A 27404-nucleotide genomic window follows, 5' to 3' on the forward strand; every position below is an offset into this window, starting at 1 on the left:
TTTCATTACAAGCGAACTAATAGTCCTGTTCTAATTTCAGGATTTTTTTATGTGTGTAACGCTGTTACTTGTGTAAAAATTTCAGAATTGCTTTTGCTTTTTTGGAGGATTAAGCTCAAAATCTGTAAATCATTGGTCTGATATAGTTACCCTGTGAAGCCAGAAAAGCATTCATTTACCTCTTTTCCTTGAATTTCTTTCAACTGACCTTTCTGTATTATTCAATTCGTGTTTCAGTGAGACATATAGCAAGCTTCTCCATTTAGTTAACTGACGAGTTTAAAAAATTTACACTAGAAATTATCATTGCGATATCGGCATTATTTTAATTTCTTCATTCCGATAGTGTTAATTTAATCCTATCGCATTATTTTGAGATTATTATAAAATAATAAAATTATCAGTATAATTTGTATGGTTATTTTTCTGTGAATTTTTTTAATCTTTTGAATTTAAATATTTACTACGTTTATTACGATATATTATGATTTATCTTTAAGAGTTTTTTCTATCATGCAATTAAGTAGACTAGATATTATCTAGGATCGGGAAATTTCTAACAAAATTTAAACTGAAGTCTTTCACAATGGTAGTTTTGTGATTTCTTTTCGAGTAAACTTTTAATTAATGATGCACTACCAACAAAAAATAAATTTTCTCATTTATTGGATCGGTTAGTTGGCTTGGTGGTAATCCTTTTATAAAAAATTGTTCTGATCTTCTAATTTATGTAGCTTCATTGGATGAAGAGACTCTTGAGTTTTCGGTCGATTCCGAGCGGTCTAAAAACTTTTGCTTATTTTTGTTTGAAAAAATCTTCATTTTCAACTTCTTCTTCTGCTGTTGTTTTACTCAGTGGTGGAGCTGACAGTGCGACTACTTTGGCAGTTGCTGTTCGTGACGGTTTTGAAGTGCATGCATTATCGTTTGATTATGGTCAGCGGCATCGTCACGAGTTAGTATGTGCTAGTCGAGTAGCTGAACGTTTTGGTTGTCGAGAACATCGTATAGCACAAGTAGATCTTCGCGTATTTGGTGGTTCAGCGTTGACCAGTAGCGATTGTGATGTTCCGAAGGATCGTCAAGATCGTTCTTCGTCTATTCCAGTTACGTACGTACCTGCGAGAAACACGCTGTTTTTAAGTTATGCACTTGCGTATGCTGAGGTGATTGGTGCTACGGATATTTTTATTGGTGCGAATGCAGTGGATTACAGTGGTTATCCTGATTGCCGACCTGCTTATTTCCGTGTATTTGAGCGATTGGCGTCGTTAGGCACGAAAGCAGGGGTGGAGCAAGGAGTGGAGTACAAAATTCACGCGCCATTGTTGCACCTTTCAAAAACGGAGATCATCCAACTGGGGATTCGTCTAGGTGTTGACTTTGGGATGACCCATTCTTGTTATGATCCTCAAGAGAGTGGTCGACCGTGTGGGCATTGTGATGCTTGTTGCATTCGACAAGAAGCGTTTCACAAGTTGGGGTTTGCACGTGACCCAGCGTTGGAACGATTTCAATAGCAATCATTTTATTTCCTGAAAAATGAGGTATGTATATCATCTCCGCGTGAGAAGACAAACAACATGAAGCGTCAATCTCGTGATCGTCGTTTCTTCCCATCGACTTGAACACTAACATATTCTTTCATGCAATCCAAATAAAATCGAAGATTGGCATCCGACCAAGGTGGTCGTGCATAGCCTACACCAATCCGAGGTGTTGCAACGATATCTTGAACACAGTTCCAGTTATCATCGTCAACATATAGCATACTCTCGTTACAAACAACACTTGTTTGGTTGAGTCGCTTATCCAACGCCATCGCTTGACACAACTTCGCAGGACCTAGAAAATCAGCATCTCCACTTTCGTTCCAAAGATGACGCCACTACTGGGCTTACCGTTACAAAGATTTTTAAAGTTGTTCTGTTTTCTCAACTTGCACATAGTGGTAATTCCTTGTAGTGGAAACAACGCACGAATCAATACCGCTTCACCCGGTTGACCCGTGGATATATTGAAACAGTAGTGCATCCCATAAATAAAATAAATATAGCTAGTCCCAGGAGCTTTCAATCATTATATATTACGAACAGTACACCAACAAGAAATCAATCTCATTCCTACCTTGGAACATGGGTTCCGTGCGTGCAGTTCTTTTCCCACCGTAAGAATGACAAGCTCGGTCCAAAGTCCCTAAATAGGCTTCTACTTCAATAATACGACCCACCAAGACAACTTTTGTCTTTTCTTCTTCATCTTCATAGCGTCGAACAAGCCGTTTTCCAAGCAATTGTTTGGCTACTTGTATCGTCTCCTGGCCAAAGAAAGGGGCTGATAACATGAATCTCTAATTTTTTTTTGTAGTTGTTGAAATGATCATTGAATACAATAAGCACCAATCAAAGTGGACACTACACCTGACAATGTACATGGAGGAATACTAGTAGAAGGATGCCATCTCATGGCTTCTATTTCAAATACCATTGTTTCACTAGTCAAATATTTACTCATCTGCTCAGCTACTTGGGCTGGAGTATCCCAGCTTTCTAAAGGCGATAATAACGATGAGATGCGAGATAGAAAAGTATCATCAAAAGCTTCTAAAAGTATTCGACTACAAGATGACGCTTTTCTAAGAACCGTCTTTTTATCACGATAAGGACGACAAACTTCTCTTTTGGTACATAAAACGGTGATTGTCTGTTGCTCATCACAGCTTGACAAATCCAACAGGTATTCCAAGTGTTGTTGTGTACAACAACGTGTTGAAGCTTGTTTTTGCTCTTTTTCACTCCCATCTTGCCTTGAGCTGATAAGATATTGCTCCACTTGTGGAAATTTGGGTAAATAGGAAGGACATTCCCAAACTTGTAAGAGTTCATATCCCTTTTTATATCTCCACTTTACTTTCTTCACCCTTCCTTGACACAAAAAAGTCCTGCTTTCTCCAAGATGTAAAAGTTTTGCACGATTTTCCAGTTCCCCAAAAGTAATCAGATATTCCATTAGGGAGTCGTTCAACCGGGAAGGTAAAGACTCCAACCAATCAGGATGGTTACGAATCCTAGTATAGGTGGATAGGCAATCTTTTTGTTCCAAGTCATCTGAATCTTCTCCAAAAAGTTCTTCAAATGATATTTCTGGATGATTCCAACGCATTATCTGCCATTGCTCATCCAAGTAAATAAACTGACTCGAAAAGGTAGTCTTTAAATAAAATGAGTTTTGTTCCATGTTCTCATCCACTCTACACAACCGACAATCGGTAACCAACAAAGGACGCCCCACTTGCAAAGAATAGAAACATTTGGGTTGGGAACAAGAATACATCAATATAGGAATGTCAAAGGGTGAAGAAGAGTCCCTTATCAATACCTAGAGTGTTGTTTATCTATCGAATACATCTCAACCCTATCAAGATAAATGGATACTTACCCATCGACGTTCATAAAAGCGATATTCATGCGTAGGACGATAACGTTGAATGGGAAACAATCTATGTATTCTACCTACAAAGTCACAAAAGGATTCTCTTGCTGCTTGATTTCTCAACGTCGACCATTTCATCAAGTTCAAACTAACAAAAATCAATTCCTTTCAAAACTTAATTATGGAAAATTACTTTGTACATACCGAATGGGTGGGCAACTTTGTCTCAGGTTGCGACTCATAGCTTGCCTATAATCTAGAATGAACATCTTGCCTTGAGGATTGCTAGGATTCAATAATATTTCAGTATTATTATCTTTTTGGCGTATACGATATCCTTCCAGTATGATAATATCATCCAACTGAATAGACTCAAAATATCGAAAATACAACGTATACCAACAAATAACTTGAGCAACCATGTGATGGTCAGCTATCTGCAACTCGAACTTGATGGGAAATTTTTGTTCCGACTCTCTTCTACCAAAATGTGAACAACTAAACTTTTTCACCACACGTCCTATCAAAGGAAGAGCTGTGGTGATTTTTCTATTCTCATGGAAAGATACCACTTTGGATAGCAGTTGAGGTTGAGAATCACCAAAAAGTTGAAAAGAGTCGATGATGATATCTTCACGATGAATATGGGGATCGACGGGTACGCAGTCTTCCGTATTCAAGGATAGATAATGAAGTCTTCTACCTGCCAACGGTTGCGGTCGTGTCTCGCAAGGGTCCGCATTATCAGGGAATATCAATCTATTTCTCTCTAATACTGGTCCCATTTGTAACACCGAAAGTTGATGAACGACTAAAAAAGTAGCTATGGGAATTCTCCCTTCGTTTCTTCTCCATTCATATTTTTCTAACTTTATGCAAGTAGAAATAGTAAGCCAACCGTATTGCACCAAACCATTCAATAATGGTGAAAAGAGACACTTCAAAAGATAGTTGCCATCACTGAGTAACAAGTCATATGCTGGGGTCTTCCAGTCAGCTATCTGTTGTTGTTGTTGTTGTTGTTGTACAATGTTACTAATGCTATTATTGAGACTCTCATATTGACTCGATGACCTACTAGGACTTGACTTTTTAGTAGGTGAAGACCTTTCAGTTGTGCTTTCTTCAATTGGGAACTGTTCTAATAACCCAATGTTCTCAAAGAAGGAAGAGTCTTGTAAATATCTTTGGATTCCAACCACTACCAATCTAGTTGCTTCACGTGGTGAAATGGAGTGTTCTAAACCATCGCTTTGTGTATTTCGTAGAGTTAGAGTTCCGTTCTCGGTAAGTGAATAAACCATAGCGCGCTTTTTTCGTAGTTTTGTGTATTCCGCCCCAAAAGAAAAGAAAGAAAAATGCTCAAGGCGGGCAAATTGAAGTGGGATTAAGAAATTCCATTTTGTTGATCAACACGAACACCGATAGTTTCCATGATAAGCTCGTTAACGCACAAAGCTATATCACTGCAACGGTGCCAATTTCTAAAGTGTCTACTGGCAAACCCAAGACTTCATCAATATTGGCAGATACGTGTTTGAGTATATTACACAATCGAACCATCCAACGATGTATCAAGTGTGCATCCTTTCTTGGCTTCAGTTCCGTTCTTCCTTTAAAAAAACTCAGTGGATCATGTAATAACTGTACATCCGGAGTAAGTTGAACTTCAGCAGTTCTCAAAACTTCTTGCATATGCAATACCTTTTCGGCATAACCTATCCTTTCTAATGAACACAATACAATAGAAAAAAACTCAAGTAGATATTACCTATATTGACTACCAATCGATATAAACTTTGACTATATCGAATCAAGTGAAATCGAACATCTTCATCTACAAAAGGTACAGGAGCAGAACGAATAGTTACAAATATCAGTACTCGAGGTAAAACATGTAACTTGTTCAAAATAGCTTTCAATGGATAGGGAATTCCATATACTGAAGATGTCAAGAATATTCCAGTACCTTGGACCCTACAAGTTAAGTGTTCTGTTGGACTAGCCATGTATTGTTGATATTCCGACCATCGAAGACAATGATTAGTCATATACTTTTCTTGTTGTTTAGAGCCCCATTGCCAAACACTCATTAAAAACACAGTGATGAGACAAATAACTACGGGAACATAACCACCAGTGGGAACTTTGGTAAGTGAACTTGACCATAAAAGAATGTCGACCGTGCCCAAAACCAAAGGATAGCCTATCCATATGTACCAAGGCTTTTTCCAACCATATGCGATAACCAAAGTGTACAAAAAACTTGTCGTCACGAAACTGGTTGAAACAGCTACTCCAAATGCACTAGTTAATGCTGAACTCGTACGAAAGCCAACTTCCAGTGATAATGTAATGATGGCTAATATAATATTGATTTCCGGTAAAAACACTTGACCATATATCTGTGTATTGGTTCTCTTCACACGAAGCCTTGGAAATAAGTCCATTGCTACTGCTTGTCCCATAATAGAAAATGCTCCACTAACAATAGCTTGTGAAGCCACGATGGCAGCTAATGTACTTATAACTATGAGAGGCCATAATAGCTGAGTAGAAACTTGATAAAAAAATATCTTATCTCCCGCACGTATTGCCAATTCTGGTTGCGCTGCAATCATTGCCAATTGTCCAAAATAAGACAAAAGTACGGAAGGAAACACGATACCAAGCCAACCGATCCTCATAGGAGTTCTTCCAAAATGTCCCATGTCTGCATACATGGCTTCAGAACCTGTCAAGGATAATAATGCAGCTGATAGTTTAACAAAACCCACAGAATTGTCATTCCATACATATCCTATTCCTCTGAAAGCATACCAAGGATTGATACATTGGAATATTTTTGGATAATAAATAATATTTCGAATTCCTGCTACGGATTGACAAATACAGAAAACGAATAGAATAGGACCATATGCCCAACCAATTCTTGAGGAACCAAGCGGTTGTCCGACAAATACAATAAATAATATGGCTACACTTATTCCCACTACGGAAGAAGTACTCAAGGATGGAATTCCAACCTGCAGTCCTTGTATTGCACTAACCACACTAATGAAGCATCAGCTTAACATATCTCTCAGAAATCCATATTTTACTTACGATATTGCTGGAGTCAACGTTCCATCAGCCAGCAACGCTCCAGCACCAATCATAGCTACTATTTTAGCCACTTGAAATACTTTAGGTTTGACATTTTTTTGTTTTAGTAGACCAATAATAGCAAAAGCTCCACCCTCTCCGTTATGGTCTGCCATAGGAACGAATATGGTATATTTTATAGTTGGTACAAGAATAAGCAACCAAAATATGATACTTCCACTTGCCATTATTTCCAATTCCGAAGGTATTTTGCCGTTTGCGGCATAAACCAAAGTGGATATGGTATACAGTGTTGAAGTACACAAGTCTCCATAGGACAAGCCCAAGTTTTGTAAGGTTCTTTTGACTATAGTCCATAGGTTGGGGTTATCCGTATAAGTAAACAAGTCTTCGACAGGTTTTACCAGCAACTCTTCCTCAGCCAATCCGTTGGCAATGGGTGAGAAAGATACTAAAGTTCCTGGTGGACAGTATTTTTCATTCTTATTTTTCATAGCTTCATTTCGTAAGTATTCCAATCTAGTGGTTAAAGACTTCAAGGTGGCGTCTTGGTTTTCCAACGCGCTGTTGCTTTCTTCACTATCGAGTTCTTGTTGCACATAATGTTGTTGGTATGCTGTACATTGCATTGTATTTGTAGTTCTTTGTGTTGAGTGATGGAAAGTGCTACTACTGGCAACAGAGTGTGCCATCATCATCAGCCAATCAATCCTCCTTTTTTATATTTATTATTGAGAAGATTCCATCGCGGCAAATTTGTCTTCAGGTTGATCTTCATGCTATAAAATTATTATCAAACATATGATAACTCATCATTTCAATACTCTACTTACTGGTAGGGGTTGAACAATACCAGGAGAAAAGACATAAAATATGGGATAATGAATAAGGTTCACTACATCACTCGTATACAAGTCGGCATAACGTTGCATTTGCCAAGAAAAGTAACTTGGACGAGTTCCTGTCCTAAACAAAGAACCAAAGAATACGTTGTAACTTGCATCCAATGCTAAGCGAGTCTGAGAAATATGTTGGCGTAAATCTTTGGCATCCGGTGGAACCGAAGAATCCGAGTCAAGCCCTAATGACGCCATTCTTTATATAAATATATATATCCATGGACTTGTATATGTCTACATATACTTACCTCGATATATTTCTGCTCGAATCCATTCCAAATTATGCAATTTATCGCGCATATCTTTGGTTTGGACAAATGACGTAATCTCGTCATTCAATTCTCGAATAACCAACAAAGACCGCCATTGATGTGATTTTTTGGAAACCAAAACATCAGAAAAAATATGGTCGCCAATATACAAAACATCATTTCCTTGAGAGTCGGTCAGTTGTCGAAATATTTCTACATTACCTCCATGAAACACTTTGCCCAAAGTGTTCTTCTTCAATTGTTCTATATCAATTACTGACAACTTGAGACGTCCTGAATTCAAATCGACTTCTCTCATAGCAGTTCCTTCACCAAAAAAGGAGGGTTTGCGTGCACCCACTATGACCAAGTCAAAATAATGACGCCATGAATGGCCCAAAATATGTTTCATAACAGCATCCGTATACAACCATTCGGAATTAGTCAATAAGAAACAAAATTTTCCTCTTTCTTTCAATCTTTTCAATAATAGAGACAATCTTTCGTCTCTACGGACATAATGATCGAGATTTTCCAAAGTTTTCTTTTTCAATAAGCCATCATGATGAATGTTATCCATTGCATGCATCATATCTTGAAATAAACTAGAATAAGATATAACTGCATCCTTGCTTGAATTTTTAGAATCTTCTAAACCATGACCAAATGAATGGTCAAAGTGGTCCACCAAATCTGCAAAAAGGCAAGCTTGAGGCAAAGCAAATAAAGTATCGATGGCAAAGAATCGAGTTCCTATTTGGTCACTCGGAATGAATAAGGAAGGATATTCTACCCTTGTTTCTTCTCTAGTATGTGTCTTTCTTCCATGAACACTCAATAAAATGGCACCAAAAGAGTCCAACTACACAAGCTTATTGAGTTGGTGCGTTGACGATATCTTCTACTTACTTTTATCAAGTTGCCCTTTTGTTTGTCCAATAATAAACCTCTTATAGGAAACTTTGGGTCATAATGTAAAGATAATAATTCTTCTGGATAACCAGCCCCATATATCAAATCGTGTAAAGCTAAAGAATAGGTCAACTCTTCATAGGCTGGTGACTGATATACGGCAAGGGTATAATCCATATCAAATCCATAAAAGTGAATATCTTCCAAGTTGGTATCTCTGTTGGCATATATTCTATTTTCTGCATATCTTCTATACTTTCTTGGAAGTTGTGAAGGGTTCAAGGATTCTATCCACTTGAGTTGTTCTGATTGGGGTAGGGAGGCAGTTTCTTCTGATAATCCAGCCCAAGGATTGTCTCTAAACAATACTTCAACTATATTCCAATATCTACCTTGAATCGTTACCTTTCATTCTGAGACAATATACCCAATTCTGAAAGTCTTTGTAAAGCCAAGTTGGTAAAACTTCTCGATGGAGACTGCATGATCAATCAATCCGTATCTTTTGGAGATGAATTGCTTTCTGTCACCTCTTTCCTTATGTACTCGTGTCAACCAGTATCAACTTTCAAAAAGCTTATTTTTGGGTAACCAACTCTGCAAATATTCTTGTTGTACAGTTAAGAAGAAGTATCCAGTTGATTTGCCCATTTCCCACTCTTCGAAACTGTTTGCAAGTGTCAATATATCTCTCGTATGGGAACAACTAGAAAAAGGTGCTGTAGTATTTGATTTTCCTAAATATAGTTATTTTAGAATATCCGGTGATGATCGCCTTTCATTTCTTCATAATATGAGCAGCAATCACTTTTTGAATTCGCAACCCTTTGAATCCCGATGGACTTGTTTTCTAACTTCAACAGGAAGGATATTGGATGTGGCTCTGGTACTAGTGCTAAAAGATTCCATTTTGGTTGTTTCCTCGATAGAAAAGAAACAAATGCTTTGGGAACATTTCGATAAGCATATCTTCCCTATGGATAACGTATCTGTAACGGAAGAAAACTATGCAAGTTTTGTATGGATTGGAAAGCAAGCAGTGGATTGGATTCAAAACTGGTATCAACAACTAGGAATGAATGGAGACCAAGAGCAGTTCCAAGTCTTTGATCATACAAACCATCCTATTTACTTACTTCAGCAATCCACTTTGGAACCCAAATGGAAAGGATATCTACTCCTTTGCTCAGCTGAGGATATTCACAAGGTACATGCAAGTATGTCCAGTTTCCAAAAGAAAGGATTTCTTCTATTTCATATGGACAAGGAGCATTGGGAATGTTTGAGAATAGAGATGGGCAAAGGAAATGTACTTTGCGAATGGAGTGAACAATATCATCCATTAGAAGCTGGTTTATGGCATATGGTTTCCTTTCAAAAAGGTTGTTATCTCGGACAAGAAACAATACTTCGACTGAAAACTTATGGAGGAGTCAAAAGATACTTGGTTGGATGGTTTCTTGAATATCCAGTAGAAACACCCAGTCATGTCTATTGCCAAAAAAGAAGAGTAGGAAACATTACGAGTTGCAAAACTATACAGAAAACAACAACAAGAGAATCCCAGCCACAAGACATGACGGTTGTGATAGGTTTAGGTTATCTTCAAAGCGAATATGCTACTTTGGAATATGAGATGGATAAACCCTTAGAAAGGATAGCTTCTATACAAGATTTGCCTTGGGAATCAACTATATTCTTCTCTAAAGTACCTGGACAAACATCCACTCCAGTAAAATGTATAGTTAGAAGGATCGTCTTTCCTGTATGGCACTAGAAGCGCTTCCTAATGATGAAATAAATAAATGAACTGTGGGTTTTCAGGATCCAACAATGCCAAACAAGTATTATGAATATGATTATTTTCGTTACTAGATAATAGAATGCTATATGGCTGTTGGGCTTTCCTATAATGAAGTTTCCCAAAACAATAAACAGTATCTGAAACCAACAAATGATATACCTACCATGAGGAGATACGCGCCACTTCCAATACATACTGAATGATTTGATAAGTCTTTCCTTCGTCTTGAGTATGAAAACAGGAAAATTCCAGCGAACCAACGTCACAAATGTCTTCATTTCCCATAGACTCGTTTACTTTAGCTCTGAATACAGGAGGTCCAAAGAGTTCTTGTTGAACGGCTTCTTGGAAAATTCCATTCAAGTCCAACTCTAAAGCTTGCAGTTGAGGAGAACAGGGAGGCTTCCAAATAAATACCAAACGAAATACAGAAACATAAACTTGTCCAAAACCAAAGTAGTCTTCTTTAATAAACCTGGTTAGCTTTTCAGAAACTCTACTATCCATTTTGTGACTCTCACAAGTTACCCATTGCTATCTCTTATAGTGTACTGAAAACGAACAAAACTACAGTCCCATACAAATGCCTCTCCTTCTCTTCTTTCAGGAGACCTAGAGAAGTTTCTAGCAACTTCACTTAAAAAACAAGCGCTTCATTACCCATCACTTCTCAATAAAGGATTGATCCTCATTCCTTTCTTACACCACCAAAGAGAAATGGCGCAATTATCTTTTAGAAAAAATGCAATTTGCCTTGGCAATTTTAGAGCACGTTGTTGTATGATTGATTGTGTACAGCTCATCCTTTTAGTTGAGTGATCATAAAGAAGCAATGTGGAAAATTACTTGTGAGAGAGGTCGACAATGGTGGGATTGGCAAGAAGAAGGTGGTTCAGAAGAGTTGATAAACCAAGTGGAAACGGCTAGAAAGGACTTTGAGAAGAACAAGCACCAACAAAAGCACTCTGCAGATCGAATACTTAGAACCATTGCATTGTATAGACCGTTGAATGAAGCGTATGGGATGGATGATGTTACCGATTATATGAAGAGTTTGGATAAGAGAATGAGTCAAGAGGATGAAGGGAAACGTTACCGGATACAATTGGAGAAAAGTTTAGCAACTGCTATACAGTATTATAGAAGACTACAAATGTCTGATGGCCATTGGCCTGGAGACTACGGAGGGCCTATGTTTCTGTTACCTGGACTGGTAATCGTTTGTTATATCACTGAAACAGATTTGGGCAACGAAACGAAAAAGGAAATGAAAAGATATTTGTATAATCACCAAAACGAAGATGGTGGTTGGGGTTTACATATAGAAGCTCCTTCTTCAATGTTTGGAACTGCGATGAATTATGTAGCTTTGAGAATATTAGGGGTTGACAGGGATGATTCCGCCGCAATAGCTGCGAGAAATTGGATTCTTCAAAGAGGAGGAGCGCTAGGCATTCCTTCCTGGGGAAAGTTGTATTTGGCAGTGTTAGGATTATATCATTGGGATGGACTAAATCCTCTCACCCCCGAAATGTGGATTCTTCCTTATTGGGTACCCATTCATCCTGGAAGATTTTGGTGCCATTGTAGAATTGTTTATTTGCCGATGAGCTATTTGTATGGAAGAAGAGCAACTGCTAAGGAAACATCGTTAATTCGAGAACTCAAGGAAGAACTCTATTTGGACAATTTTGATCAGATTGATTGGAATGCACAGAGAGAGAATTGTTGCAAAGAAGATATTTACACACATCGTCCCAAAGTGCAAAGTTGGCTATGGACCATTTTGAGTTGGTATGAAAAATTTCCTATTCCAGGAAAGTCTTATCTTCGCAATCTTGCATTGGAAGAAACCCTCCTTCAAGTAAAGAAGGAAGATGAATATACTGACTTTATATGCATTGGACCAGTAAACAAAGTTCTCAATATGCTTTGTTGTTATTTTGATGATCCTTATTCGGAACATTTTAAGAAACATATTCCAAGATTGAAAGATTACCTGTGGTTAGCAGAGGATGGTATGAAGATGCAAGGTTATAATGGTTCTCAGTTGTGGGATACTGCGTTTTCTGCACAAGCTTTATGTGAGGCGGGTTCCATTACAAGGCATCATTTTCCTTCAACATTACAATTGGCTCACCATTATTTGGATATTGCACAAGTGCGAGAAAATGTTCCACAAGGAGAAAGATATTATCGTCATATATCAAAAGGAGCTTGGCCATTCTCTACAAGAGATCATGGTTGGCCTATATCAGATTGCACAGCAGAAGGACTCAAAGCTGTATTGGCATTGGAAGCCTGTGGAAGTATTCCAAAAGAGCAATTCTTTTCTCATGAACGATTATTCGTAAGTTTTCTTTTGTGTTGTTCTTATTCTTTCAAATACATATTTAATGGATTAGGATGCTGTTGATGTTAGTTTATCGCTACAAAATAAAGATGGAGGTTGGGCCACTTATGAAAACACGAGAAGTTATTCATGGCTCGAATGGATAAACCCTTCAGAAGTATTTGGAGATATAATGATCGATTATTCTTGTGTAGAATGTACTTCATCTTCTATTCAAGGTTTAGCAGCCTTTAGAGCTCGACATCCTGGTCATAGAAGAGCACAAGTGGATATAGCTATTGAAAGAGGCGCTCGTTATATTGAAAGTATTCAGAGACCTGATGGTTCTTGGTATGGTTCTTGGGGCGTTTGTTTTACTTATGGTACTTGGTTTGGAGTGGAAGGTTTGGTAGCTGCAGGTCGTACATTTGAGTCTTGTGAAAGTTTACCTAAAGCTTGTCGCTTTTTATGTTCCAAACAGAAATCCGATGGTTCATGGGGAGAAAGTTATCGTTCTTGTACGGATAAAGTTTGGATGGAAGCTGAACAAGGTCAAGTGGTACACACTGCTTGGGCAGTGATTGCTTTGATCAAAGCTATTTGTACAAGTCACTCCATGTGGCATTCGGATGTTCATGTATCCCATCAAGCATATCATTCCAGTATTCGTAAAGGAATTGATTTCTTATTAGAAAGTCAGTTGGAAAATGGGGATTGGCCACAACAGAGAATATCTGGTGTGTTCAATCGCAATTGTATGATCAGTTATTCCAATTATCGCAATATCTTCCCATTATGGGCAATTGCTTTGTATCGAAGTCGATGTTTAGAAGAAATTTAATGATTGAGTGGTGATTGGTTGTGTTTCGATAAAGCAAGTGAATTTTTTTTTATTTTCCACACAAAATGAAAACACTCACGAAGAAGAAGAACAATGGCAAGTACCCTCTTTACCCAATTGAACCAAGTCAGGAATATAGATACTGGTATCCAATGTGTCTGAAAGACGTGCTCCAAAAGGTGCATAAGGATAAGTATAAGAAACGGTTACCGTCACAGGATAAGAACCAGAATACTTATCACTAGGCAGATCGAAATGCCATGAAACTTCCACTTGTTCCATTTCATGAATAGAGTCATATTTCATGGCAGTTAATGGAATGACTTTGACTTGGGAAGAAATATTGAGTTGTACATGCACATGTTGCATAGTGGATGCTCCCACATTTTCAATTCTCAACGATGCTCCATAACGTTTAGGTGATTCTGTCAACATCATCGGAGAAGGATTGAAATAAATGACATGATGAGGTGGAGCATCTTGAGGCTTTCCTGGACGAATGCGATACATTTTCACACCATGGCCTTGAACATATGCCGATATAAAATGACGAATGGTGGTCTCTTGTTTGGTCCACAAGTCTCGGAGAATGTAGACATCATAATATGATGGCATTCTTACTTGTTCAATTGTAGTGTTGATGACTCCAGGACCATTACTACTGAAAAGAACAATGGCAACATCTCCATTTGCTAATGGTTTCGTGACAACATCTTGTGCGATGTCACTCTTCACACGTATTCCTTGAACACCAAGCACATCTTGATCCACATCTATCACTTCCTTATTGGTCAATATCATCTTGGTGGCTTCCGTCATGTTGATGACATCCGTTCCAACCACAAGAGGTGCGGCCATGATGGACCATAAACTAAAGTGGGTGATATATTCTTCCGTGGTCATTCCCCCATTTCCTACTTCCAACATATCTGGGTTGTTCCAATGCCCAGGTCCTGCTTTAGAACCATGTAAAATATTCTGTTCATAACGGTCTCGCATCACATCATAATTATCTGCAATATCATCCGTTGTTCTCCATAAATTGGCAACATCAGATGCCCATCTCCAAGGATAGACATCGGGATCCCATCCATTGCACATACTAAACACTATATGTCTTCCTGTCTTGTTCAATGCATCTCTAAAGTCTGAATAGAGTTTCTGAGCAACTTGTTCATGACTCCATCCTGGAAATTCCCAAAAAGGTACATTACACCAATCAAACTTGATATAATCAACTCCCCAATCAGCAAACTGTTGGGCATATTCCTCATAATGGCCATAACTACCAGGAAAACCTGCACATGTACGAGTACCAGCACAATTATAGATACCAAACTTAAAACCCAAAGAATGAATATAATCAATCACTGGCTTAATACCATGAGGAAACTTAAAAGGGTTGGGTTGTAAAGACCCATCTGGTGCTCTTTCTGGTGCTTCCCAACAATCATCAGGATAAATGTATTCGTAACCAAGTTCCAACATTCCAGCGTCCTTCATAGCTTTAGCTGTCTTCATAAGTGTTTCACCATCATATTGGCAATGATAAAAGTTCCAGGTGTCATAACCCATAGGTGGAGTTCTAGCCAAGCCATTATCTAAAGCAAAGGTAAAGGAAAAGCAAAAAGCAATAATAATCAACCAAAAAATGATAGTGGTGACTATTGGTGATGGAACCATATTCGATTAAAAAATAGCACAACTGCTTTAGAATGGATTCCATGATGACTGTATTTAAAGGAATGAAAAGGTACAACGATTCATGGAAAGACATCTCGTCACGAGGACATGAAATGAGAGCAAGGCTGGAGAAGCATGCTTGAGGTAAGTATGTCCCTGAGAATAGACAAACAGAATATGCTCTATCCAACTACTGGAGTGGAATGTATTTTCTTCCCAAAGTGTTTATAAACCTCACTTTTGTAAACAAAGAAGAAGTTTCTCTTTCAACGCATCCTTACAATATAATATAAACTTAATGAGCTAAAACAACTAATCGCTTTCTACTTGTAGGGTTGACTTGTATTCGATCTGAAGATCGGAACCAGCCTTGATAACCTCCCAGCTCCTCGTTTTCAACCCAAAGACGAACTTGAAAACCATCAATCTGGAAACAAGTGACTCCAGCTTCTACTAAACTCCTATCCACATTCAACAGTGCTTCCAAGTGTGACTGACTCCAAGTTAAGACAACTGACGAAACTTTCTCAAAGGAAATGTTTTGAGCTTCTAAAGTAGTGAGGAACAATACAGGTACAGTCACTTGGTTACCAATATTTAAAGAGAAAAGTCTTCTTTCCAAATGGGGTTCCTTTTCTTCACACTCATTCATTGCCCACTGAGAAAAGGACTAAGGTTACTTTGGTATATCGCTTCACAGATACTATTATTGAATATCCATTGTGACCGAATAATAGGAGAATGTCACAATAGGGAATGGACAACACACCATATCTCCTCTTTTATTTTTTTATATATGAAGATCTTGTAACCTTGTTCTATTCTTATGAAACAATCATCTCAGGATGAATACGATGAAGGTAGAAAAAGTATGCATTATTCATTCCCATACAAAGCATATATATATATATATATATATAGATAGATAACAACACTTGTACACCCCAACATAAATAGACTACTCTAACCAACAAACTATAAACATTCAAAATAGACGCAACTCTATACCTGAATAAAACTAAGAAATAGAAGAAACAAAAGCTTCCAAAGCTTTACAACGTTGTCTCTCTTGGCTAAGTTGTTGCTCCAACTGAGCAATTCTTTTGTCCTTTCTATCTTCAGAAGCAACTCGATGAATAATGTCTCTAGCACAAGGACGAAGATAAGGATCGGGACAAAGCATCTCCTTAATTAAACTAGCCAGTTCGCTACTCACAGTCATTGGCTCAAGATGACCTTGTCTTATGTCATGCCACTCTTCTCCACCACTTGGCAATGGAACCTTTGACTCACGACATAACTCATAAGCTGTCATTCCCAAAGAAAAGATATCGGCCTTTGTTAAAAACTGATAGTTTTCTTCCAAAAGCTCTGGAGCAATGTATCTCGAGTCTCCTTCAGATAAATCTATGCGATAACCCTGTACTATGGTATCTTCGGCAAGAGCAGTAAGTCCCAAGTCTCCAATCTTACATGTCCCATTGGAGGTCATATAAATATTTTCTGGTTTAATATCCAAATGAACGAGTCCCTTTTCATGATAAATGGCTAATCCTGAAGCAATTTGATAGATAAATTCTCTCATTCTCTCTGTATCAAATACAAGATTTCCACTCTTCCATAACGACATGACAGAGCCTCCTTCACATAATTCTGTTTGAATGTACAAAATATCGTCTTCAATCCACGCAGTAAAGTATCTCACCACATATGGATTGTCAGTCATGGCAGCTAAGGCATATACTTCCCTAAGAACATTTTGCATTTCAGCTTGATTCCTTATTTTTCGACGCGTACTTTTGACAGCATACAACCAGCCGTCTAATCTTTGGCGACATTTGAACACTTTTCCAAAAGTTCCAGATCCAATTTCTTCGATTTCTTCAAAATCGTCCTTGTAAGATGAGAGTCGTCCAGTTGAAAAGGCTGAGAAACTAAGATGATCTTCTTCACTACTACTATTATCAAATTCATCATTTTCTTGTTCATTGCAGACAACAGAGTCACTATGAGACATCAAAAGGGAGGTAGAATCAAAGGCAAGGCTTTTTGAGACATTGGAGCAGCAGCTTATAATACTGCTTGCTGGCATATCCAATGAAGTATCTTCTTGAGGAGAGCTGAAACCTTGTGATCTTGCTTCTGGAGAAAATGGATTCATATTACAAGGTGCTGGATTAGCAATTGTTCTAATAGGAGAACACAATGAACATCTACGGATAGAAGGAGAGAATCTCATTCGGCTTTCTTCTCGCCACTTCTTATGACAATAGGGACATGTAAATACTTTTTCACAGCTAACTGGAGTATTCAGAAGATTGGTTGTAGAACATTTATCACTCATAAAGTCTGTTTGAAGCTTTTTCTGTTCTGTCACAGGGGAACATAGTTCTTGATAACTATCTTCTTGCATCCAATTGTCTCTTTCTATATCTTCTTCATTGTTTCTAGAACCAGGATTTTGATTCTTCAAAGTTGGTTCATAAGCCAGCGGTATATCCATAGCTCCAGTAGGTGATGATGGAAACAGAGGAGGCTTACAGGATTCAGTTGTATAAGACTTTTCTCTTATATTGCCTTTGTCAAAAACATGATTTTGGAGACACTGCAGTGGTTTCTCTTGAGTTTTTAAAATATTTTCTTTTTCAGTTCTGTCAACCTGAGGAATATTCTTACTGCTAGTGAGTGTATTTCTAGCTTGTTGGTTTCCTATTATTTGTATATCTTCTTTAAAGCTTAAGTTGGTTCTTTTAGGCGACGAAAACAAGTTTCCTGTTGTCTGCTGCCCAGTTCCAAAGAATCTTGGGCGTCTTCTAGCACGGTGGTTGGGAGACTTGACTGGTGTTGGAGGAGGTTCCAAGTCCTCTTCTTCGTTATTCAAACTCTTGGTTAAATTTTCGATACTCGTTTCTTCACGTTCAACCTGTTTTCTTCTTCTAGGAGTCATCATTTCATCACAACAACCAGTCCATCACAACACAACTCCAGAAATGCACTTTTCCAAATTTAAAATAGGCGGGCTTTTATTTTTTTCTTCTTTCACATAATACATATGGATTTCCGTGTACGGTGTTGACTGACAACGAAGTCATAGCAGAGCATATACTTTGTTAATTAAACACCATTCATTCTTAGCCAAGTGCTCATGTCAAAGAGTTGTCTATGTCAACTCCCCACCTTTTATACCTGGCTTATTTCTATGAATAAAAGACCTCCACAAGAGTCACGAGGAGGAGTTGCAAAAACCTCTTTGTTGTATTTACCAGGAAAGAATCGTTTTATTATAAAGGGGATTGTTTCATATAGTCAGTGAAACAAAGCGTCAACAGGTCTTGGTATTTCCTTCTCCTTTGACCCCAAAAACTAAACTGACAGACTCCTACGGTCCTTTTTGCTTTATTAACATATACATACTTACATGTTTCTTGGAAAGAATATTTAAGGTCAAAAAGAAAAGTTCCTCCATTTGTCCACCCAAAGCGATAAAATTTCTCTCAACCTTTTGATATTTCGATGAAAGGCTTGGACGATTCTTTGGTCTAAACTATTCAACACCAATGAGACCCCCTTTTACTACACTTATACTGCATACGTGGAAAGAACATGGAAAACCAAAACCTTGGAAAAAGTTGTTTCTAGACACCGAGGAGGAAGAAGAAAGTGAAACGAAAAGAATACAGGACAAGACAAAGGAAAACTTGTCAAGTTACAAAGCAAGGAATTCACATAGAGTGGTGAGGTCAGTTTCTTTAGATCAAATCTCTTCCAAAAAGCTTTCTCCAGTTCTTGCTTTGGATATGGGAGATGACTCGGGTCACCTTGTAACTATTCGAAAATCTCATAGCATAGCAGAGGGCTTATCTTGCTCGTCAGAAGAGTCTCGTCTCATGAAGAGGCACTCACCGTTATGGAAAAAGAATGAAGAGAGTTTTGAAAAGTTTTCATCTTTCATAGGAGTTGCTAAAAAGTCAAGAAGCTTTCATGAAGGCTTAGTTGCAAAGAAAGAACCCTGTTTAAACAAACCGCCTTGTTATTCTTCCCCCAACGTTGGGAAAGAAAGTCCTTGGTGGAAAACTTCTTCTGAAGAGGTACGGTTCGATTACCGAAAGCTGCGGTGTAACAACAACAACAACAACAACACGTTCTCTTCCACTCAGTCCGTTACCCCAAGTTTCTAAAAGCTGTTGTGGGATGGTGTTTTGTCTTTCCTAACTCTTTGATATTCTTACTTGTGATAGGCTTTTTTTGGACGATTTTGTGTGAATATATTTGAAACAACATAAACTCAAAGAAGAGCTTTGCTTTCACAAAGTTTCTTTTTTCCGTTTACTGTATGTTCTCTCTATTGACAATTTCACTCTTTAAAAGTTCCAACTCACTTTGTCCACTCCTGTTTCAAGCAATTATACCAGTTCGTACCTCAAGCTGCAGTTGAAACCTGTGGAGTTGCTTTCAAGTCATTGAGTCCTTGACTATTACAAGAATATGCAAGAGAGTCCTTGTATTTCTTATAACGCGCCACTACTGTCGGGTAAGTGTACTTGTAGAATTTCTCCATGTTAGCTACCACTGCACTTTCTATCAACGTGCCAATTCCCATAATATTTGCAGTACAATCTCCAACCATAACATGTTTGCACTGTTCTTCTCCAGCAGGTTCAACTGTAACCTGTCCTCGGGTAACCACTCTGTCTTCCAACTTTCCCAAAGGACGGTTTATAAACACTTGACAAAAAGGGGCAGAAATGTCGTTCCACGTTTGTACATCTTCAAAACCCGTAAAAAACTTTTCTACATATTTTCTGGCCATCTTTGCCAACTCAAAAAACTCCATTCTCGGAGTGTAACGAACTCTACGGTGACCCGTTCCGTCAGAATCCATCCACTCCTCTTCTATTTCTATTTTCTCAAAATTACTTTTCTTCTCATTGCATAGAAAGCGAAGAAACTCGTTGGACGACCTCACTTTCCAAAACTCCTCTCTATTCATAGGAAGAAAACAGACAATATGAAACTTCATCGTCCTTTTACAAATTCATTCCATTCATTCATCCCCATCGCGCTTTTGAAGATGCGAAAAGAAATGAACATATCCATATGTATTGTGAATACCTCAGAATAGTCTTACAATAGTAGCTTAATGACTGAAGAACTATTCAAGATATTTTATCAATATGTACTTGAGTGCTTTCATGACAGCTTGGTCCGAAAATTAAAAAAGTATAGAAGCAACAAGTTTGAAAAAAAGCCCTCCTTTTGTGAGATTGAATGCAATACTTATCTTTATATTAGTAGCGACAATGCGTACATTTCTTCTTTCGCTGATCATGAAATGAAAAGATCTATATTGTCTCTGAATATTGATCATGTATATTTTATCTGTTTCTAAGAGTAATTCTAAGAAGAATATATACATATGTATTTTCCAAAACAAAAAAATATTTCAATGGCATAATTTTAGCAACTTGACATGAAAACCAAAAGTTTGCTAACAAGTGAATGATACAATATCATAAGTATTTCGGTGAATTGACAAAAAATGGTTCTCTTTCATTCTTCTATTCGCACTATTTCTTCCAAGCAATCTCATTTTGAGCTTTGAGTACCTTATAGCCTCCATCAACTCACCTCATACGAGGTTCATCTCCACCAGATCAACAAAAATATTCTCTTTGGTTCTCTCTTATAATAGAATATCTTTCTATATATGTCGTTTCATGTCTTTCAGAATAACGTTTTGTATGTGTTTGCCAAATAACGGTTTTTATCCCCAACATTGGAAAGACTATTATGGAGGACCATTTCTTAGTCTATTTTTTATCAGAGATTTTCTCGTCAATCATCAAATAATTATAATTTGCTTTCTAGAAACTTGTTATTTTAGCATTTGGGGAAGACCTTCTTATCTTTCTGGTTTTTATAAGAATCGTAGACTCTGAAAACTTGAACCAAATTACAGGATTTCCCTTTGGCAACTTGAGATTGAGAGTGTCATATAAAATGACTGACTCCATGTTTGTGAAACTCCGGTTGATCATTATTATAACGAGAGTGCAGCACAATTCGTAAGCGAGTGTTGATGTAGCTTGAATTAAATGCTGCTCTTATGCCTCATCTTTCGCCCGTTTTGGTTCACCAAGAGCAAAATTGAATTCTCACAATGATATTATATAAATCTTCGATGACTGACTTGATGATATTCCTGACATCGTTTGGCACACAAGTTATTGGTCTGTTGAGTTCATAAGATTGCCTCCGATTTTGAATAGTCCTAGATAAAAAAATTTCAACCGAAAGTAACGTAGATTGGAATCTTCAATTACTCTAAACAATATTCATTTTGTTTCAACTTGATTCCAGTCATTTCCTAGAAGAATGATTGCTGCTATATTGTTCAACAAGAGACTTGCAAAATCAAAACCGTTGGAAACTGAACGATACTCATCCACGAATAATAGAGGTTGAAGACAGAAATGATGACTATCAAAAATTGCCATTGCCATTGTTGCTTGAATCGAGTCGTAAGATACAATCTCATGTATTTTCTATCATGCAGCGAGACATTTTATGATGGAGAGATATATCGGCATATGAAATTAAGAATATTTGGAAATTTAGGTAACCTTTTTGAATAAAGAGACAATTCATCCTAAAACAATACTTACTTGCCTCGTGTCTATTCCTCTTTTGCAAAATTTTTTTATCCAACCAACTCGAGTACAAGAATGCCACATTTTGATGTCTCTTACACAGTTTATTCTCCTCATATTGCCAGAAAATCTTGTTCAATTCTGAGTTTTTTCAGAAAAAGAAACGCCTAATAATTTAACCACACCAAGTGGACTATCCATTTTAGGATAGCACTCGGAGAAGAAGAAATTTTGTAAAAAGTTGGTTGCCACAAAATGAACAAAAAAGAGTAAAATGCAACTTAATGAAAAATATTTTTCTCTTGACTATGCAAAGTGCTAATTTTATTTAACCTATCAATAGCATAGTGAGAAATACTGCGCCATTCATCAAAACAGTGTTTCATCTTGGGGAGATGATAATCATCTTTTCAAAATAGAACGCTTCAACTGACTCCAACCCCGAGTAAATGGGATGCAAAACGTGACGATTACTTACAACTCTCGGTTGTTTCGAAAACTTTTGATCATACCCAAGGTTGTACAGTTTTTTTTGTAACCGACAAAAAATACTCCTTCGTGACCTGCAGTTTACAATAGCAGTTGTTGTTGGCACAGTGAAAATGAACGATAGAATTTTTTAGAATCAAGGTTTCTAACCTACTTTTGGTAGTAGTGTTCTTCTATTGTTCTTTCATGAATGAGAAAAATTAGTTATGTTGCTTGGATTCTATCACAAAAAAACAAACCTGGAAATGGATAATAACCTTTGAATGAAGCAAAAAAAGACTCGATATTCTTTCTTGTGACTTTTAGTGAAAGAATGAACACAACCACAAATATATGAACACAAATTTTGCAGATTTTGAACCGTTGGCAAAGTTGAATCATTTTTGTTGTTTTCAGTGGAGGAAAGAGAATGAACAGAAGATGGAACTCGGCTGCTGAAGGATGAACTTGTAACATGATGTCATTCTTTGCGTTTGTTGGCCTGATGATATAGTAGTACCAAATTCATTGAAGACGTTCTTGACAGAGTTCAATAAAATTTGTACAAAGTAGTAAGTATCGACATACGAAAATCTTCTCACTTTACAAAATATGAAATTTCAAATATTTCTTTGGTAACAAAAGACTATCAAGGGCAACAAGCTGATAATCTCAAGTATTTTCTCAAAAAGATGAAAATATTTGTTGTAATGTTGAAATGCCAATACTCGTTGGATATAGATTATCGACAAACTTGAAAGCACTTCTTAAATTGGACAAAGCATATTCGTCAATAAAGTTTTTTACATCGACTACAGAAAGAATAATCAAAAAGTTTTGGGAAATCTCGAATCATACAGCCAAATGAGTAACAACGACTGGAATCAAGGCATCATTTATAGCTGATTTGGTATGAATGGTAATCAACTTAAAATGCCATGTAGGATGACCAAGTCAATACTTGATCATGAAATGGTTTCAAAAACTTGTGGGCTTTTTTCAAAATTTCATTCCATCTCATATACCTTGACAACTCTATCCTCTTTCTCAAAACAGACAATATCCATAATCTCAAGTTGTTCTTCACAAATGATTCGTTGCAACTCTTTGTGTCTAGACTATGAGATTTTGAATGAAATGAAATTTCTATCCTTTCAAATTCTCAGATTAATATATATATATATATATATATATATATATCAATCGTGGAATATTTCAGGTGTAAAGTTCCAATCGAATATCTTTTATAGATAATCATACTCAATGCAGTTTTCACAAAAGGAGAATGAATGCTTTTAATGGAGACTAAGACAATAATGGATCAAAATACAAGACTTGACTGCTACAAAATCATTCCTTGTTATGGAAAAGACTTTCTTTTGAAGCAATTGCTTTTTCACAATCACGACTCTTCTACAAGCTGATGGGTTCCAAGTGTTTGTAACAAGAAAAGGCATAGTTATCAGATTCAGCTTCAAGAGATGAGAAAGGAATTGGCATTGCGACTCTTGTTTTTGACAAATCACTCATTCTATACCCACTCTTCCAATGAATGAATGAACAAGAAAACAAGTCATGTGACCGATAACAACTTGGTTAATCATAGCAAACAACTCGTGATACGATTGAAACACAAGCCACATACTGTTCTTCGGAGACTATTCTAAAACCATTTTTTTACACAGTGGTTGGGTCATATTATCTTACTCTTTCATTTCTGTTCTTTCTCATCACCCATTTCCAAAAAGATTGTAGGAATATTGTCTTCCCAAAAACTTGAAGAAGCAACTACTGATTGCAACCAACTAATGAATTCCCCTAAAACATGTTATATGGAAGACTTTACTGTGTTTACGATATAAATATAAAAGTATATCAAAAAAGAATGTGAAAGAACAACTGCTTTCAACCGTCATTCATATTGTTCTTAGATGTTTCAAATAAAATGCATGATGGGATCTTTCATCACTCACATTCTATTCTTCCATTTAGATTATTATTTCTTGTGTGAGAAGGATATCAAGAATACACGTATTTCATCTTTTTATTTCCCTTTTCATGTCCATGCCTATTTCTTTCTTTGTAAAGTATTTGAAAGGATATTCTCATCTTGGTTGAGGAGATACTAGAAAGTCGTTATTGTTGCAAGTCATCTTTTGATTATACGAAAATTTTTTTACTATGAGTCTATTGTCTCTTCAAAGAATAATGCAACTCGAAAAGGAGAGAAATGTGGAATAAGCTCGAAGCAGCAACTGTTTGGAAAAGCAAAGGACATTCAAAGGAATATGAGAGAGAGTATCTTCTAAAAGAAACTTGTATGATTCCAAGTAGAAGACTCGAAATAAATAAGTTGTGAAGAAATATGAATCGATAGCATATACTTGAACAAGAAAGTCGAAACACTGTTGAATCAAAGGACATAGAATTGTAATCTTCAAATTGCTCCCATAATGAATGAAATATCTGTAAGGTAACTATGGAATACGAAGAGGCATTCAAAGGTTGATGACATAAAAATATTCTTTTTGGAAAGGAAACTTGAATTTTCTACTTTCCAATTCAATAAGCAATGACAAGAATTAATAAAGAGAGAAGATAAAAGCAGTAAAGTCTGTCAATGTCAACCAACAACAAGAACGCAACTGACAATATAAATAAATGGAAACAATTCTCAAACAGATCCTCTCGTCACCAATCTTCGGACATCAAAGATAAAGAAATACATATGTTCTTATTGAAAATTTTCTCTGGTTTCATTTTTTTGCAATCGTAAAATAGCTATAGCTGTTACAATCAAACTTTTGCTCTTCCTTTTGTTGTTCTAAAGCAATAAAGTTCTCATTGTTATGGTTACGTTTCCCGTAGATAGAGAATTTGAATAGCTTATCATAAAATATCGAATCACATTTCAATGAATCAATGCAAAGGGTTGAAAAACGATTCATTGGTTGATAAAAGGGGTATTTCAACTCTTTTATATATAGCTAGCATCAATATTCTGAATAGAACAGTAATTTTAGGATATAAAATCGCAACTGTCATGACACATATCCAACTGTGTGTCTTTATATTGGAGAGATATCGATAAAAACAGTCACAAACAAGCTATACAACAGCAAACTAGCTTCCACAATACAATGAAAATGCAACCATTCAAAATGAAGTAGACAAAACATTTGGACACAAGTCTTCTATGTATAGAAAAAGTATAAAAGTCTCAAGAGTTGATTGCAAAAGTCAAAGAAAACCACCTAAAGAAGCACATTAAGAATGGAGGCACAAGACTGACTCAACAAAAGTTACTCTCAAGTCAAGATACCGCAATGTAATAACTAACCAAGAAGCGAGTCACATTCAATACAATCAACTGGAGCTTTCTTACATATCACATACTCGAATATCAAAACAGCACAAGCTAAAAGGCAACTATCAAGGAAACATCAAAACCAATTAAGAGCACTAGTTGTACAAAACTACGGACTCGATAGGAGTACAAGTTGAAACTCCACAAATCTCACAATAAAGTTGCGGAACTCAGACTATAGACACAAAAGTTAAAAAACTTGGCACATGAAAAACGCCAAACTTGCAGGTACTTTTCATTCGAAAATGCACAATATCACTTTGTATAAATGACCCAGCAACCAAACTCCATGAAAAGTCGAAAAAAGTTCAAGAGACTGAATTATCAGACTTGAGCTAAAACCAATCACATTGTTAAGAGAAAAGCTGTTTCCTGTATTGACAGATACAGAGTTTCGCGTTGGCTAGTTGATCCTTTCGGTTATCATTTGTAACAAAGAGAATATCAGGAGTCTATCGAACGTCAGGGAAATATGGAAGACTATTAAAAGTCAAGTTTGCTTAGTACATGAGGAACTTTGAAGGGCAACGCAATCACCCCATAAGAACATTCTAGCAGTTGAACTTTGGTTTGCGTAGTCCTTTCTTGATTCAACTGCTATAACTGTTACAAAAAAGAGTAAAAACCAAAGATTATTTTCTCATAGTAGTGCCTCGCATCGACTGGTGTTTTACATTCACTGACATAGCAGATCGAAGGAGGAGGATTCCTTCAAATGATTGTGTTATTTTCTAACAACTTCAACTCCACCTTTTCTCGATTAAGGACGTTATAAAATCTCTCTAGTAAGGTTGTTCTTCAGATCCCGAGAAATTCTCAAAATTCTTATGTCTAAAAGATAACAAGACGTGTCAATCTCAACATTACTTTGCAGGTGTATTACAGTGTTTATACGTTTTGTTGTTCGCTCTTACTATCCACTTCCTTGACCAATCAAAGGTAATCTCTCTATTGTACATAAAAAAAATTATCGTCAAGCATAAAAACTAGTGTCGACTCATATTTGGACTCTTCTCACAATCTGTAAAGGTACGCTGTAGTAGTGGGAATCTACTTGCAAAGAATAATGAGTAATGTTTGAGCTCCAAAGAGGAAGCTGATCGTCAGGTAGACATCCACGCGTACTGAACAATTGTCTCGTTGAAAGAAGCAAACAAATGACAATTGAAAAGTAGTCTATGATTTCGGTTCAAGTCCCTGGGAGTTCTCTTCATGTATTGGAGAATTTTTCTGGTTCTTTCATGTATTCTGATGCTTGGAGAATGTCACCAAATAGGTTATTCCCATCCCAGTATTTATACAGTACAAGTTCCCAGAGGACCCGATATCCATGTGATATTTGGAAGTAAGGTGAAGGTAGATAACCGTACTTTNTACAAGGTCTTTTCCACAACCTTNGTTCCTCCAGTGAATATAACAGCAGATATTCCAGATTGTAGAGAATCTGGCTTTGAAGAAACTAGTTTGAAAGTAAATGATACTTTGCTGGATACAAGTTTTGTTCCCAGTTTGTGTCCTCTAGAAAATGTTTCGTTGACAGAAGGAAGAGTCTATGAGTCTGTTCAAGGAGGTCATCGTATTCAGTTTCAAGGATATTTGTAAGAAAGCTCGTTGGAACCCTTTTTGCAAGATGACGCTCCTGCTTCTTTCCTTACTCAGA

The 27404-nt window shown here is 36.9% G+C and overlaps 13 protein-coding genes across 14 annotated transcripts; 4 read left to right on the forward strand and 9 right to left on the reverse strand.

The window, feature by feature from the left end:
• Positions 1–650: 650 nt before the first annotated feature.
• On the forward strand, positions 651–1861 carry Gasu_60200 (ExsB (transcription regulator related protein)). Of its 2 annotated transcripts, none has more exons than XM_005702809.1 (1): positions 651–1861. In XM_005702809.1, the coding sequence occupies exon 1, from the start codon at positions 744–746 to the stop codon at positions 1518–1520; it is 777 nt and encodes a 258-aa protein (XP_005702866.1). In that variant the 5' UTR covers positions 651–743; the 3' UTR covers positions 1521–1861. The 2 variants fall into 2 exon arrangements, with proteins under 2 accessions (XP_005702866.1, XP_005702865.1); XM_005702808.1 differs by having other exon boundaries at positions 651–1541.
• Positions 1546–4790, reverse strand: Gasu_60210 (DNA-3-methyladenine glycosylase). Its single transcript, XM_005702810.1, has 6 exons — positions 3637–4790; positions 3439–3580; positions 2485–3378; positions 2128–2350; positions 1902–2069; positions 1546–1845 (listed from the first exon to the last, which is right to left on the reverse strand). Exons 1-6 carry the CDS (start codon positions 4734–4736, stop codon positions 1592–1594), a joined length of 2781 nt encoding a protein of 926 aa, XP_005702867.1. The 5' UTR covers positions 4737–4790; the 3' UTR covers positions 1546–1591.
• A 15-nt stretch (positions 4791–4805) lies between these two features.
• Positions 4806–7230, reverse strand: Gasu_60220 (KUP system potassium uptake protein). Its single transcript, XM_005702811.1, has 3 exons — positions 6538–7230; positions 5204–6486; positions 4806–5150 (listed from the first exon to the last, which is right to left on the reverse strand). The coding sequence occupies exons 1-3, from the start codon at positions 7227–7229 to the stop codon at positions 4891–4893; spliced, it is 2235 nt and encodes a 744-aa protein (XP_005702868.1). The 5' UTR covers position 7230; the 3' UTR covers positions 4806–4890.
• Positions 7231–7235: 5 nt separating this feature from the next.
• Gasu_60230 (5' nucleotidase family protein) lies at positions 7236–9180 on the reverse strand. Its single transcript, XM_005702812.1, has 5 exons — positions 9005–9180; positions 8597–8957; positions 7685–8549; positions 7371–7618; positions 7236–7316 (listed from the first exon to the last, which is right to left on the reverse strand). The coding sequence occupies exons 1-5, from the start codon at positions 9082–9084 to the stop codon at positions 7266–7268; spliced, it is 1605 nt and encodes a 534-aa protein (XP_005702869.1). The 5' UTR covers positions 9085–9180; the 3' UTR covers positions 7236–7265.
• Positions 9181–9360: 180 nt separating this feature from the next.
• On the forward strand, positions 9361–10424 carry Gasu_60240 (aminomethyltransferase). The gene has a single exon (XM_005702813.1). The coding sequence runs from the start codon at positions 9393–9395 to the stop codon at positions 10374–10376; it is 984 nt and encodes a 327-aa protein (XP_005702870.1). The 5' UTR covers positions 9361–9392; the 3' UTR covers positions 10377–10424.
• Position 10425: 1 nt separating this feature from the next.
• Gasu_60250 (uncharacterized protein) lies at positions 10426–11130 on the reverse strand. Its single transcript, XM_005702814.1, has 5 exons — positions 11064–11130; positions 10932–11015; positions 10661–10878; positions 10567–10598; positions 10426–10506 (listed from the first exon to the last, which is right to left on the reverse strand). Exons 1-5 carry the CDS (start codon positions 11093–11095, stop codon positions 10486–10488), a joined length of 387 nt encoding a protein of 128 aa, XP_005702871.1. The 5' UTR covers positions 11096–11130; the 3' UTR covers positions 10426–10485.
• Positions 11131–11150: 20 nt separating this feature from the next.
• On the forward strand, positions 11151–13601 carry Gasu_60260 (cycloartenol synthase). The gene is made up of 2 exons (XM_005702815.1): positions 11151–12753; positions 12809–13601. Exons 1-2 carry the CDS (start codon positions 11236–11238, stop codon positions 13574–13576), a joined length of 2286 nt encoding a protein of 761 aa, XP_005702872.1. The 5' UTR covers positions 11151–11235; the 3' UTR covers positions 13577–13601.
• Positions 13602–13609: 8 nt separating this feature from the next.
• Positions 13610–15280, reverse strand: Gasu_60270 (alpha-galactosidase). The gene has a single exon (XM_005702816.1). It carries the CDS (start codon positions 15257–15259, stop codon positions 13652–13654), a length of 1608 nt encoding a protein of 535 aa, XP_005702873.1. The 5' UTR covers positions 15260–15280; the 3' UTR covers positions 13610–13651.
• Positions 15281–15345: 65 nt separating this feature from the next.
• Gasu_60280 (uncharacterized protein) lies at positions 15346–16030 on the reverse strand. The gene has a single exon (XM_005702817.1). The coding sequence runs from the start codon at positions 15909–15911 to the stop codon at positions 15555–15557; it is 357 nt and encodes a 118-aa protein (XP_005702874.1). The 5' UTR covers positions 15912–16030; the 3' UTR covers positions 15346–15554.
• Positions 16031–16185: 155 nt separating this feature from the next.
• On the reverse strand, positions 16186–18240 carry Gasu_60290 (wee1-like protein kinase). The gene has a single exon (XM_005702818.1). It carries the CDS (start codon positions 18207–18209, stop codon positions 16278–16280), a length of 1932 nt encoding a protein of 643 aa, XP_005702875.1. The 5' UTR covers positions 18210–18240; the 3' UTR covers positions 16186–16277.
• Positions 18241–18260: 20 nt separating this feature from the next.
• On the forward strand, positions 18261–19651 carry Gasu_60300 (uncharacterized protein). The gene has a single exon (XM_005702819.1). The coding sequence runs from the start codon at positions 18817–18819 to the stop codon at positions 19435–19437; it is 621 nt and encodes a 206-aa protein (XP_005702876.1). The 5' UTR covers positions 18261–18816; the 3' UTR covers positions 19438–19651.
• A 4-nt stretch (positions 19652–19655) lies between these two features.
• On the reverse strand, positions 19656–20320 carry Gasu_60310 (uncharacterized protein). Its single transcript, XM_005702820.1, has one exon. The coding sequence runs from the start codon at positions 20277–20279 to the stop codon at positions 19680–19682; it is 600 nt and encodes a 199-aa protein (XP_005702877.1). The 5' UTR covers positions 20280–20320; the 3' UTR covers positions 19656–19679.
• Positions 20321–26345: 6025 nt separating this feature from the next.
• Gasu_60320 (uncharacterized protein) lies at positions 26346–27262 on the reverse strand (the record flags this gene model as incomplete). Its single annotated transcript, XM_005702821.1, has 1 exon — positions 26346–27262. A coding segment is annotated over one exon (223 nt), but the record flags the coding sequence as incomplete, so codon positions are not given.
• Between the last annotated feature and the right edge of the window lie 142 nt (positions 27263–27404).

Source organism: Galdieria sulphuraria (assembly GCF_000341285.1).
Source record: "Galdieria sulphuraria unplaced genomic scaffold scaf_68, whole genome shotgun sequence".
NCBI lineage: Eukaryota > Rhodophyta > Bangiophyceae > Galdieriales > Galdieriaceae > Galdieria > Galdieria sulphuraria.

Coding starts and splice junctions, on each gene's coding strand:
- Gasu_60240 (XM_005702813.1), top strand. CDS start 9,393: ATGAGCAGCAATCACTTTTTGAATTCGCAACCCTTTGAATCCCGATGG.
- Gasu_60270 (XM_005702816.1), bottom strand. CDS start 15,259: ATGGTTCCATCACCAATAGTCACCACTATCATTTTTTGGTTGATTATT.
- Gasu_60280 (XM_005702817.1), bottom strand. CDS start 15,911: ATGAATGAGTGTGAAGAAAAGGAACCCCATTTGGAAAGAAGACTTTTC.
- Gasu_60260 (XM_005702815.1), top strand. CDS start 11,236: ATGTGGAAAATTACTTGTGAGAGAGGTCGACAATGGTGGGATTGGCAA. Junction 12,754..12,808: donor TTTCTCATGAACGATTATTC/GTAAGTTTTCTT, acceptor TTAATGGATTAG/GATGCTGTTGATGTTAGTTT.
- Gasu_60290 (XM_005702818.1), bottom strand. CDS start 18,209: ATGATGACTCCTAGAAGAAGAAAACAGGTTGAACGTGAAGAAACGAGT.
- Gasu_60210 (XM_005702810.1), bottom strand. CDS start 4,736: ATGGTTTATTCACTTACCGAGAACGGAACTCTAACTCTACGAAATACA. Junction 2,351..2,484: donor ATTTGACTAGTGAAACAATG/GTATTTGAAATA, acceptor AAAAAAAATTAG/AGATTCATGTTATCAGCCCC. Junction 1,846..1,901: donor CTTTAAAAATCTTTGTAACG/GTAAGCCCAGTA, acceptor CTGATTTTCTAG/GTCCTGCGAAGTTGTGTCAA.
- Gasu_60310 (XM_005702820.1), bottom strand. CDS start 20,279: ATGAAGTTTCATATTGTCTGTTTTCTTCCTATGAATAGAGAGGAGTTT.
- Gasu_60220 (XM_005702811.1), bottom strand. CDS start 7,229: ATGGCACACTCTGTTGCCAGTAGTAGCACTTTCCATCACTCAACACAA. Junction 6,487..6,537: donor ACGTTGACTCCAGCAATATC/GTAAGTAAAATA, acceptor ATGCTTCATTAG/TGTGGTTAGTGCAATACAAG. Junction 5,151..5,203: donor TCGATTGGTAGTCAATATAG/GTAATATCTACT, acceptor TAGAAAGGATAG/GTTATGCCGAAAAGGTATTG.
- Gasu_60230 (XM_005702812.1), bottom strand. CDS start 9,084: ATGCAGTCTCCATCGAGAAGTTTTACCAACTTGGCTTTACAAAGACTT. Junction 8,958..9,004: donor ATATTGTCTCAGAATGAAAG/GTAACGATTCAA, acceptor AGTATTGTTTAG/AGACAATCCTTGGGCTGGAT. Junction 8,550..8,596: donor AAAAGGGCAACTTGATAAAA/GTAAGTAGAAGA, acceptor AAGCTTGTGTAG/TTGGACTCTTTTGGTGCCAT.
- Gasu_60300 (XM_005702819.1), top strand. CDS start 18,817: ATGAGACCCCCTTTTACTACACTTATACTGCATACGTGGAAAGAACAT.
- Gasu_60250 (XM_005702814.1), bottom strand. CDS start 11,095: ATGAGGATCAATCCTTTATTGAGAAGTGATGG. Junction 11,016..11,063: donor CCTTTATTGAGAAGTGATGG/GTAATGAAGCGC, acceptor AAACTTCTCTAG/GTCTCCTGAAAGAAGAGAAG. Junction 10,879..10,931: donor ACTATAAGAGATAGCAATGG/GTAACTTGTGAG, acceptor AAAGCTAACCAG/GTTTATTAAAGAAGACTACT.
- Gasu_60200 (XM_005702809.1), top strand. CDS start 744: ATGAAGAGACTCTTGAGTTTTCGGTCGATTCCGAGCGGTCTAAAAACT.